Below are 12,408 nucleotides of genomic sequence, written 5' to 3' on the forward strand. Positions count from 1 at the left end.
AAATCAAGATTTGACTTTTTATTATTGGTAAACGGCATTAAGGTCAAGCAAGAGTAAAACCAACATCGGAAAATCATTTTTGTAAATACCTTTGTGTTTTATATTTGTCTTAGTTTGTTGATTTTAGGGGGAGTAAATCCAAATTTGAAAATCCAAAAACATCGAAAAATTTCAAAAACACAAAAACAATAGAAAAACAAAAATGAGTTTCCTGGCGAGCAAAAGAGAAAATGATAGTACATCAGTGGTCTATCCAAACCTCTTTAAACCTAAACTGAAAAACGATAAGCAGCTCTATATAAGATGTATCGGTAGGCTCACAATCATTTTAAAGTGTGCAGGGTGATATAAATCTTAAATCGACTGAAGACCAGGTGGGAACCATTCATTGGCATATGGTCTTAGTACCGAAATTTCGTTTGAGAGATTGCCGAGGTTCTGAGATATTCGGTCTTTATGCTGCTTATCATCTGGGTATCATGGTTGTATCTTTTACCGAAAAATAACGGGGACGCAAGTCTAGATCTTCCATGATACTATACATACGTGTACATACTGCATTCGACCTCAATAAGTGATAAAATATCACATTTATCCGGGAGTCAAGTTCGTCTCTCTGCTGTACGAAAGTATGACCTGTTCACGGACTTGCTCCTGTGCCCTCATGCATATGAAAATCAAGTTCCTCATAAATAAGTGATTCTATCACATAGGGCTTGTTTTCAAATCAAAATAAGTGAGTTTCTCACATCATATACGGTCAAACAGATGATAATCGGTATACTCACCGGTAAGATGAACCCTCGTGCCTACCTTGATACGGGAATGTGTCGTGATATGGATGAACACCGGTCGGTAAGTATAAATCATACCTTAACGTATCCCCTTGCCATGAGTACATCTGATAAGTAGAGCTTAAATGGACAACAATACCGATAATTGTTATAGGATGCTTATCTTAATGTTAATTAATTGAACAACAGGAGTGTTTTGGCATGACCATACACTGATATGATTCTCTTACTCTCGAAACTCACAAAAAGAATGTCTGTATATATTTATTTACTGCTTTCAGTCTTTACATTTCAAATATTTAAAAATACCAAAAAGATTTTAGGTGTGTTTTAATATAAACTTTCTAAAAGCCAAAAAGATTTTATTTCTATTTTATTTTCGATCGTAGGATGTTGGAGCTCGAGTCTTGGTTACCTGAAAACCTGAACGAAAACCGAATTGACTAAATCTTCATAAACGGTCGAAATTTGCAAGTTTTGAAAGTGGGAAATTAAAATTGACAAATTTGTTAATCTTTCAAGCTGTCGGACGGTAGTTGTTTGAACATGGTCATACGTGTGTCATTTGTTTATGCTAACTATATTCCAAGCAGTTGTTCTCATTACGCGTTTAGATTTCTTGCATGTGCAGATTCTAAAGGCAATGAGAACATGGTCGATGACAAGCTTCGGAATGAAGACACGACGTGAAGGCACTCAAGTGATGAAGATGATCGAGTTGCCGCTGACCATCATCAACACCACAAGGATCTCAAGCATTAATGGTCAAGTCAGTCACGAGCATAACTCAAGGGGGAGCTTATGTTAAGGGGGAGTTTGTCAACACACTCTCTACAGGAAACGGGGAGTTGGTTGATACACTCTCTGCTTTCAAGACGTGAAGACTTTGAAGATCCTCCGACATGGAAGACATGGAAGATGAACCTCACGAGTAGCGTCCAAGGGGGAGTTTGTTGATACATATTATGTGGACGCGACTTGGCTCGGTTCAACTCGGTTCGGTTCGACCGGGTTAGCTTCGGCTCAAGCCAGAAGCCACAACATTCCTCCGTCGTGCGCCCCAGAGTTCAACACACGAAGCACGGTGAGCCGAGAACCGTTCTCGTCGACACATCAGCATGACATCACCATGATGATGTCATGGTGATGTCACACTTGCATGACAACTACAAATCTTCTATCTGCATGTTTAACGTAAACATGTTGGGCCTTCTTCATTTGGGCCGATCCCAAGACCAATCGCACAAGGCCCAGCCCAATCGCACAACATATATATGCCGAAATCACTTGGTGATTTCGGTGGACACAAGGCAAACAAGAAAACAGACAAGTGTGTGAGAAGCAGGAAGAACCCGAGAGAGAGAGAGTTTTATAGTGTTAACCGGATCTTGTATTGATCTTGTACTTGAACTCTTCTCTTTGATATACAAGTGTGTTAAACAGTGAATCTTCGTGTCTTGTATCTCGTGTTCTTATAGGTTTCTATCTCGGTTTGCATCTCCGATTGGATTCCGCACAACCGGGTGTGTTTGTACACAAGGAGTAGGCGACTAGATCCTCCCCTAGCCGGACCTACAGTTTTATATACTAAAAAGGAATGGGCAGAAGGGTTGTTTTAGTTTCGAAGATGGATCCACAACAAATGCACTTTCATCGGCCACTAAGTTAAGCCAGCAACACCCCACAATCCAATCCCTAATTTTTAAATCTCTCTCACAAACCCCACCATTCCCTATCTGGTACACAGCTTCCCTAATCCGGTCGTGTTCGTGTCTTAACAGGTCGTGTTCGTATGTTAAACAGGTCGTATAATACGTTGGTAATTTTTTTCGTGTCTTAACAGGTCGTGTTAACCCGTTATGCCAGCCCTAACGGAGACAGAACTTCATAAATTTTATAAATTTAGAAGGAACAAAGGATTTGAAACTTGCTTGGGATGTCCTGAAGTTAAGTCCACAACCCAGGTACAATCAACATACAGGGTCGACTGGTCCTATACAAATAGAATAAATCCGGGGCACACAACTAAGCCCAATCACATTTTTACATTATGAAATCGCATGAAAACATTCTAAAATACACACTAAAGCCCGTCTTTAAATAAGGCAATCAACCCATTGCAAGATAGTGATATATCTTTGTAAACGAATCCACGTGCGGGCCTAGCGTACCATATCGGTATTCCAAGTAGAGGTGAGGTGCACATATCAGTATTTTCAATACCCGGTTCCGGGCATTGCATTGATGGGAAAGTCGGGTATTGCTACACACGGGTACGATTCCAATTGCGGTTATAGTCCAAAAACCAAACCCTGTGTACCCAATTCCAGGCCGGGTAAGGAATGGGTTCTTCAAAAACCGTCTAGAAACCTGATTTTGTGTGTTTTGGGGGCTGTAACTTTTTTTTGTTCCAAGTCTTTTTTTTTTTTTTTTTTTTTTTTTTTTTGCAACAAAACCACAAAAAAGAAGTATGATAACATATAAACATAAAAGTTCAAACATATTAGAAACTCAAAATATTACAAATATATAAAATTAAATAAACATAAAAACATAGATTTATATATTGGGTATTTTAATACTTGGTTTGGGTATAGAGAAAAACCGTGTTTGGTTATAGTACTAGTTCTAGTTTCGGGATAAAGCGGGAATAGTCCCGGTTCCGGGGTTGGAGGTCCTAAATCCTAATGTATACTCTATGTGTACCCTACAGGTAGGGACACTTCTAGAACCGGGTACAGAATACCTGGGTATAATAAAATCCAGTTCCAGGTATTTGTGCCAGGTAGAGGTCCAATTCTAGTTTTTTTGTGCACCTTTATTTCTAATTCCAAGCAAGCCTAAAGCCAACATCACCGACCCAACCCTTACAAAGCTTTAGAAGCTTGTAAATCTCATACCAACTTATCAAAAGCCCAAAAAAGTAAGCCGCCCACTTCGAAGGCATGGGCTCACTCACAGCAACATAACAATGATCCATCTGATCGGCCCATGTTAGAAGACAATAATCCCAAATAAAAGAAGTCCATTTTGTGTCCCACACTCCCACCCAAACCAGGCCCACCTATGAATAACACTCAACTTACTCGGCCCATAATTATACCACCATAAAATCACTTTTATGTGAAGTATTTTCTTTGGGCCATTGTGCAATCCACAACCCATTAGTAATTTTTAATGATTTTAGATTGGGCCTACTTTTTAAACATACTTATTTCTGGCCCAATCATCCCAAAACTTGTGACTACCCATCCAAACAGGCCCATTGCAGCAACTTCGAATAAATCGAAGACCATCTTTTTTTTTTGAAAGGTTAACTTTATTAAATCCAACCGGCCAGCCAAGCACAAAAAACACGCAAGGCCGCCACCCAACCAAACACTACATGTAAAAAGAAAATTTACACCACTCGTCCCAAACCAAATTACCACGAGTGGATCTATTTTTAAACCAAAAAAAACTAAGAGATTTAACCTCCCTAAAAATGTCATCTTCGTTACCGCTACCATTGTTGAAGATCTGTAAGTTTCTTGCTTTCCATATACACCAACACGTAGTAACGACCAAGCCTTTAACTATCTCTTTTGACTCCTTATTCCCAGCCCAGCTATTATGCAACTCCAAAATATCACTAAAAGAAAAGGCGAAGAAAGGCTGCATCTTAACCCAATCGCTGAACATACTCCAAACACGATGAACCAAGAGGCAAGCCGTGAAGAGATGGTCCACAGTTTCCATGGCATCATTGCAGAATCCGCACAATCCCGAACCCACCGAAATATTCCTTTTGATTAACGCTGTCTTAGTCGGGAGGCGGTCCATAGCCGCCCTCCAAACTAGAATGTTACACTTTGCCGGAACCCACCTACACCTTCTGACCGAAAAGGAACATACTGGCAGCTCCGGATCAATCGAAAAAGCTTTGAACGATTGAGTCGAGAAAATACCTGAAGCGCTGGGAGTCCATCTCCATTTATCTTTCGAACCCGACGTTTGCAAACCAGCCAGCAACCCCAAACAACCATGCAATTCCGCAACCTCCACCGATGAGACCGGTTGTCTGGACCAATCCCACTCCACCGAATTCGACCCACCCATCTTTCCGGCGTTGACCACTGTTGGCTCGATGAACCACTTTGACCAAAAAACATCCTTGACTTTTTTGCCCCTTTACCAATAAGAACCTCCCTGAACATAAAATTGTATATACTATTAAAGTTGGTTCCTTGCATTTTACGCTCACAAACTACTCTTGAGAGAAGAGTAGTTTTTGAGTTTAATGTCATTTTAGTCCCTGTGGTTTGGGCTATTTTGCGAGTTTAGTCCAAAGGTTTTATTTCTCGCTTGTGGGTCCAAAAAGGTTTCATCGTTTCCATTTTAGTCCACTGGGTTGAGTTTATCCATTTTTTCTGTTAACGAGAACGGCAATTCAGTCATTTTATATGTAATTCTATTAACTATAGAAGTACAATTCGGCCTTATAAAATCACCAAATTGTCTTTCTCATTAACAGAAATAATGAATGAAGCTAACCCAGCAGACTAAAATGGCAATAATAAAACCAATTTGAACCTACAGGCGAAAAATGAAACATTTGAACTAACCTGACAAAATGACCCAAACCACAGGGACTAAAATGACATTTAACTCGTAGTTTTTCTTTTTAACTTTTTATTATACCAAATCCCAAAGATATTTTTCATAAAAGCCCCTTTAAGTATCAATTACTCACATGTTTTTGCCAAACAAACACATGGATTTGGAATTAATGGAATTTATTTTCAGATGTTTTGTCCGGTTTCTTATATTTTTTTATTAAATAAAATAACTAGCATGTTAACTTTGATGAAAAGAGAAGATTAACACTACAAAAGGCAACATATTTGGATAAACTCATCAGTTTTTCTCTGCTCTACAGGATCCATATGCAGAGACCTATTATTATTATTATTATTATGCATATGTCATGAAGCCTCATATCAATCAACATTTCAAACTCAAGAAATAATATTACACATGATTCCAAAACACAGATCCTCATGTACTGACTTCAAACCCTCATGAATCTAATCCGGTTAATAATGGAGAAGCACACACTAAGAAAGTGTAGGTTTGACCTCAAAAAGTCACAAGTCCAACCTAGAAGTCAAACTCTAAGTTTGACTTCGGAAGTCAAATTTGTTTGTTTCTGATTCAAAGCACCAATGCTATGCAGTTAATGCGGTAAAATATCGGATATCGGTCAAGGACCGATATTTGAAATATAGGTTATCTCGGTGAGATACCGGTGGGATATCGGTAATTTTAATATAATGCAAAATTTACATATATAGCAATTTAACAATAATAATTCAGTGATATATCGGTGATATATCAGTTATATCGGTGAGATATCGGTTATATCGGTCAATATCGCCGATAATATCAGTACCGATATTTGACACCGATATTTTACTAGGGGACCGATATGACCGAATTAACTGCATAGCACCAATGATTGGAGCAATGGCTAAATGAGATTAATGCAGCATTTCTAGGAACAAACATAAGTGAGATCAGTGCAACAAGCCACTTACAGAACTTGAAATTCCTAATATTGATAAATGGACTCTACTCTAGGTAGAAATGAAAGAAATGATAAATAAATATTTTCATAAAACCCCCCTTAAGTATTTAATTCCTGATCCCTTGTTTTCATGATTCATGTCTCATTATAAAATGATTCTTTGTTTAATTCATCCTTCAAATCGTTTCCAAAATTGGTTGCAAATCACTACAAATGTCAACAATAGAATGATTGTTATATGTTTTGAACACGGATTTAAGACTAGTTTCAATATGCCCCTCCAGCTTCCACTTGTTCCCTGCTCTAGTCTTTCACAAAGTTTCATTAGTGATCCTCCATCTTTCGTTCTTTAACCTTGCCACCTACAAAACCATAAATATATTTCAAATACCTCTCTCACTAGAATATATGCTATTCAGTGAGTTTATAACATTATATATTTAGGCAAAAGATCAAATACAAATAATCTTAACATACTAAACATACAAATTGAAGGAAAACCCAAAAAGATAAGGTGGCATTTTTGTAATTACCACCAACTATCAAAGTTACAACCAAAAATACCTAAAAAAACACAATTTTTTTTTTTTGCTAACGAAATGTAGCGATTTTTTAATAAAAAAATGTTAAAAAAATAAAATAAAATAATTTGTGTGTTTTTTTTTTTATTTTTTTAGATTTTTTTAGGTTTTTTGGGGGATTTAGTTTTTAGCATTTTAGCTTGGGGGGGGGGGGGGGGTTAGGTTTTTTTTTGGGGGGGGGGGGGGTTAGGTTTTTTTAGGTTTTTGGGGGGTGGGGGGGGTTAGGTTTTTTTTAGGTTTTTGGGGGTGGGGGGTGGGGGGGTTAGGTTTTTTTAGGTTTTTGGGGGGTGGGGGGGGGGGTGGTTAGGTTTTTTAAGGTATATTTGTAGAGTAACTTTGATAGTTATTGATAATTACAAAAATGCCACCTTGTCTTTTTGAGTTTTCCTTCAATTTGTATGTTTAGTATGTTAAGATTATTTGTACAAGAACTTTACCCTATATATTTAAACAAAAACCTGCATCGCTTGTTGTTGCTTCAGTATTGGCCCTTCTCCTTATGGGAGCAAATGTAATATGTTGTTGTTCTTGAAATAGAATTGCATCTGGATCAATCCTTCTTTTGTATCCAGCAATTTTAAGACCTTTCAACAAAGAAATACTATCCGGAAGATGACTTATAGGAGTATCCACTAGAACTATCCATTCCAAACTTTCTAAATCTCCTAGGTTCTCTGGTAATTTCTCAAGTCCAGAACAATTAGAAAGGTCAAGAATTTTGAGATGCTTTAGCTTACAGATGCTGGATGGAACATCTCTTATCTTGGTTGATGTTAGAACTAGTCTATTCAAACTTTCTAAATCTCCTAGGTTCTCTGGTAGTTTCTCAAGTTCATAACATTCAGAAAGGTGAAGCTCTTTGAGATGTTTTAGCTTACAGATGCTGGATGGAACATCTCTTATATTGGTTGATGTTAGAACTAGTCTATTCAAACTTTCTAAATCTCCTAGGTTCTCTGGTAATTTCTCAAGTTCAGAACACTTAGAAAGGTCAAGCACTTTGAGATGCTTTAGCTTACAGATGTTGGGTGGAATATATCTTATCTTGCAATATTTTAGATCTAGTCTATTCAATGAATCTATTTGACCAAAATTCTCGGGTAACTTACAAACTTTATAACTATTTAGAATGAGAGTTTTAAGATGTTTCAACTTACAAATGCTATTCGGGAGATGTTTAATTTTTGAAAGTCCTAAATATAGCTCTTCTAAACACTCCAACTGGCCAATGTCCTCAGGCAATTCCTCTATGCCACTAAGTCCAAGGTTAAGAACTCTTAAATGTTGTAAACTACAAATGCTTCCTGGAAGACTTTTGAGTTTAGAGCAGCTACTGAATGATAGATTAACAAGCTTATGAAGATTTCCAATTGACGAAGGTAGGTTTTCTATATCATTGCCAGAGAAATAAAGCTGTTGCAAATTACTGTTCGAGTGGCTCGGAATTATATCCTGGAACTCCTTTAGATGTAAGTCACTTACATTAAGATTCTCAAGTGATTCCAAATCCTTGATAAATGAAACAGATTTCAACCTCTTACATTGCTCAAGGTTTAGGTACGTAAGCCTTTTTAAACATCCAACTGGCACATGAAGTTCTACCAAATCCCTACAAAATGAAAGATCTAACCTCACAAGATTCGGAGTCAACCCAAGGTCAAGGGTCTTCAACTTTGACCAGGAGAGTGTAATGGATTTGAGCTTCGTAAGAACCTAATATCACACCAAAAAGAATGTAATATACTAATAACTGATCAATAAATAAATTAAAATTATTAATCAATCATCCTACCTTTCCCCCCACCCAAAGTTGTTCGATTCTGCTCCCAGACATGTGAAGCTCAACAAGATTATTTGCTTGAAAGGTTTTGGGTAAACACGAATGAGGGTAACAATGCCACCTCAAGTATCGTAATGCATTTGGAAAGTATTGACCAACTTCATCAATCTTCACAAAGTCATCATAAACGTCATATTTATGATCTACAATAACGCATCTTAGATTCTTCATGTTTCCAAGACTTTCCAAAACAATATTAGGGGTGAGCGTTAGATGTATACACCTTGTCGATTCCGAACCCTGTAATTCAACAATAGTTCATGTCATAAGTAAAAAAATTGTGTTTGTCTCATCTCTATGTTACAAGTAAATCTGATTCTTACCAAGTCAGTATCCAGTACATTTTCAATTTCTTCCTGAATCCATAATCTGCTATGTTTGTTGGGCTCATCTGGGTGCAAACGACGTACGATATTCTTGCCCATTTCTTCAATATGGTCATGCATTCCCAAGTAAAGAAAACCATAATTACCATAGAAAGTTATTAGAGATCTCTGCTCAAGAACTCTTAAACCAATTATAGCCTGAAATCCACAACTTTCAAGCATACTTATTGCTTTGTGTTTCTCCCACCCCTTCAATATGCATGCAACATCTAGGAATATTTCCTTGTAATCCTCCTCAAGACCTTCATAGCTTAATTCCAACTTTTGAAGAGTCTCTTCTAGTGGAATTATTTTGAGTCTTTCTAATGCGTCTATCCATTCATGTTTGTCTTTACCACACAAAAATGAACCCAAAACTTTGTTTGTTAAGGGAAGGCCAGCAGCATATTTTACAACTTGTAGTGATTCCTTTTCATACTCTCGAATTGGAAGATCTTTCCCAAATGCGTGTTTACAAAAGAGGCCAATCGCTTCCTCATCTGATAATAGAGTGACATCATGAATCCATTCCACTTTGTGTGCTATCAACACTTGCTCGTCTCTTGTTGTAATAATAATTCTACTTCCAGGCTTGAACCAACAAAAATCACCTGCTAATGCCTCAAGCTGGTCTTTATGATCCACATCATCTAAAATCACCAGAACCTTTCTACCACGCAACTTTGTTTTCAACATGTTTGTCCCTTCATGGACACTATCTACGTTTTTGCCTTGATCATTCAGCAAATCTTTAAGGATCTTTCTTTGCAATGACAATAAACCAGATAACGAAGCTTTTGAAACTTCCCTGACATTCTCAACAAAGCTTTTAGCTTCAAAGTGAACTGATATTTTATCAAACACAGCTCTGGCTAGTGTAGTCTTACCAGCACCTCCCATCCCCTTGATCCCTATCATGCGAACCTCGTTCGATGCTGCGATATCTAAAGACTTCTCAATGTACTGTAGCCGGTGTTCCATGCCTACTAATTTATCATCAAGGTTTACATTAATGGGTCGTAACTCAAGTGAAATCCGCTCAATTATTAACTTGATCACTTTGGCTTCATGCCTGTGAATTATAGAAGATTCAGTTAGCTAACTCAAGAATCCACACAAAAAGTTATATTTCAGGTCAATATACGAAGTGTAAGACATAATAGCATATCCATAGCAACAATGCTTGAGCTTTCCTCAAAATAAGATAGAAACTAAAAAAGAATGAATATTTCCAGAGAACTGATGAAATAAATTACCCATTAGCAGTGTTCCTCATATCCCACCCAGACAAATTTGCTGCTTCTGTAAGAGATTTTCTCCATTTCCCGGTCTCTTTGTTGGTATGCTTGGCAAGCGCTTCTCCAACTTGACCATGTTGTTTGCGAACTTCAGAGGGATCCACATCGTAGAAAACAGGGTAAGCAATCTGGTTGTTTGACTTTTGGCACTCCATAATCTTTACAAGTTCATTTAAGCACCAAGACGAAGATGCATATTTCTTTGAGAAAACTATGATAAACAACTTTGACTCTTCAATAGATTTCAAAAGCTGGTTATTGATGTTTTTCCCTTGTTTGAGTCGCTCGTCGTCCTTGAAAGTGTGAATACCGTGTCGCTGAAGAGCCTCATAAAGGTGATCCACAAAGTTCTTACGTGTGTCTTCACCACTAAAACTCAAAAACACATCATATTGATAGCTCTCCTTAACGAATGATGTTGAAGAAGACGCCGCCATTGGAGTGTATTTTTTCTTGGAAGATGACTGCAAAGAAACAACAGATCACGCTTTTAACCCATAAGAGTGTATTTTTTTTATTATGCTTTACGGGTTCTACAACTTAATCAAATCTTTTCTTGGAAGATGACTGCAAAGAAACAACAGATCACGCTTTTAATCCAGAAGAGTGTATTTTTTTTATTATACGGAATAAGCTGGTAATCACACCTTACAGCTTAATTAGCAGGGTTAATAAGATATGTGTATCTGATTTCAAATGCAAAAGTTTGACTTTGTGAAAGTCAAACAATTGAACCAAGTTATAGAATGGTGATCTTGGGACCTAATGAATAACGATATGTGTATCTGATTTCAAGTGATCCGTTTGATAAACAAGATTCAGTTTTGATCAGATTTAAAACCAGAATTTGACTTTCTTAGAAAAGTCAAACACCATCAGCTTCAGTTTTGCCGATTTCAAACAATTTACCAACCGATCTAACACTAAAATCACTGTCCGAACTAAATAATAACAAGCTTTCAAACATCATACCACTTTTAATCAAGAAAACCACCACATATAAACCATCACTGCTTCATTAGTTTAAAGATTCGAGTTAAAAATAGTACCTCAAAATAGTTGATCGAAACAGCAACCAGATACTCCAACGCTTTTGAATTTTAGCCGATGACTTGTTCTTTTTTTGATCTGCTTCTCACAAGAAAATTATATCCCCAACACGCAACAACTTCCGACTTTGACTTGTAAAATTCATTGACTTTAAAGAATGACGATAATATTTAGAAAAGAGTAAACTGCAAAATGGTCCATAGGTTTCGTCACTTTTACCTATTTAGTGCAAAATTCAAACCTTTTGAATCTGAGTTTTCAGTTTTGTTGTCATTTTCATCCAAATTCAAAATCTAGTTTCAGCTAACATCTACTTTTTTTTGTCTTTTTTATCCCCTTTTAATGAAGGGCAAAATAGGCTTTTAACGTTTTATTTCAACAAATTAAAAAAAAAATATGACCATTTTGCCCTTCATTAAAAGAGAGGAAAAAGACAAAAAAATTAGATGTTAACTGAAAAATTTAACCAGATTTTGTTTTTGGATGAAAATCACAACAAAATTGAAACCACAAGAACCCAAATTCAAAAGGTTTGAGTTTTGAACTAAAGTAGTAAAAGTGACCAAACCTCAGAGACCATTTTGACAGTTTACTCTTTCGAAAATAATGATTAATTTTCAAATTTATTTATATTTTTATTAATATTGATGATATTATGCTTAAATCGTGAAAACCAAGCCGTTAGTAGCAGTTCAGTTTTAAAATTCAACGATTCGGTTTTTGAAACTGTTAGTAACAGTATTCTCACATTTTAATCTAAAAACCGTCAAAACCGAATCGTGAACACTTTTACAACCCACACGTCAATTTGACATGGACTCGGATATTCTACCCCTTTGAGCTCAGGGTACCCGGTTACATCCTGGCACCTAGTTATATTATCCATGCACAGTTCATGACTAACATGTTATATG

The 12,408-nt window shown here is 36.8% G+C and overlaps 1 protein-coding gene across 2 annotated transcripts; it reads right to left on the reverse strand.

Moving 5' to 3' along the window:
• Nucleotides 1-6,500: 6,500 nt before the first annotated feature.
• Nucleotides 6,501-11,620, reverse strand: LOC110886833 (TMV resistance protein N-like). 2 transcript variants are annotated; one of them, XM_022134683.2, is made up of 6 exons: nucleotides 11,494-11,620; nucleotides 10,403-10,908; nucleotides 9,105-10,218; nucleotides 8,734-9,021; nucleotides 8,572-8,654; nucleotides 6,501-6,722 (listed from the first exon to the last, which is right to left on the reverse strand). In XM_022134683.2, exons 2-6 carry the CDS (start codon nucleotides 10,879-10,881, stop codon nucleotides 6,710-6,712), a joined length of 1,977 nt encoding a protein of 658 aa, XP_021990375.1. In that variant the 5' UTR covers nucleotides 10,882-10,908; nucleotides 11,494-11,620; the 3' UTR covers nucleotides 6,501-6,709. The 2 variants fall into 2 exon arrangements, with proteins under 2 accessions (XP_021990375.1, XP_021990374.1); XM_022134682.2 differs by having other exon boundaries at nucleotides 7,400-8,654.
• Between the last annotated feature and the right edge of the window lie 788 nt (nucleotides 11,621-12,408).

The sequence above is a fragment of the Helianthus annuus genome, chromosome 4 (assembly GCF_002127325.2).
Source record: "Helianthus annuus cultivar XRQ/B chromosome 4, HanXRQr2.0-SUNRISE, whole genome shotgun sequence".
Classification (NCBI taxonomy): Eukaryota; Viridiplantae; Streptophyta; class Magnoliopsida; order Asterales; family Asteraceae; genus Helianthus; species Helianthus annuus.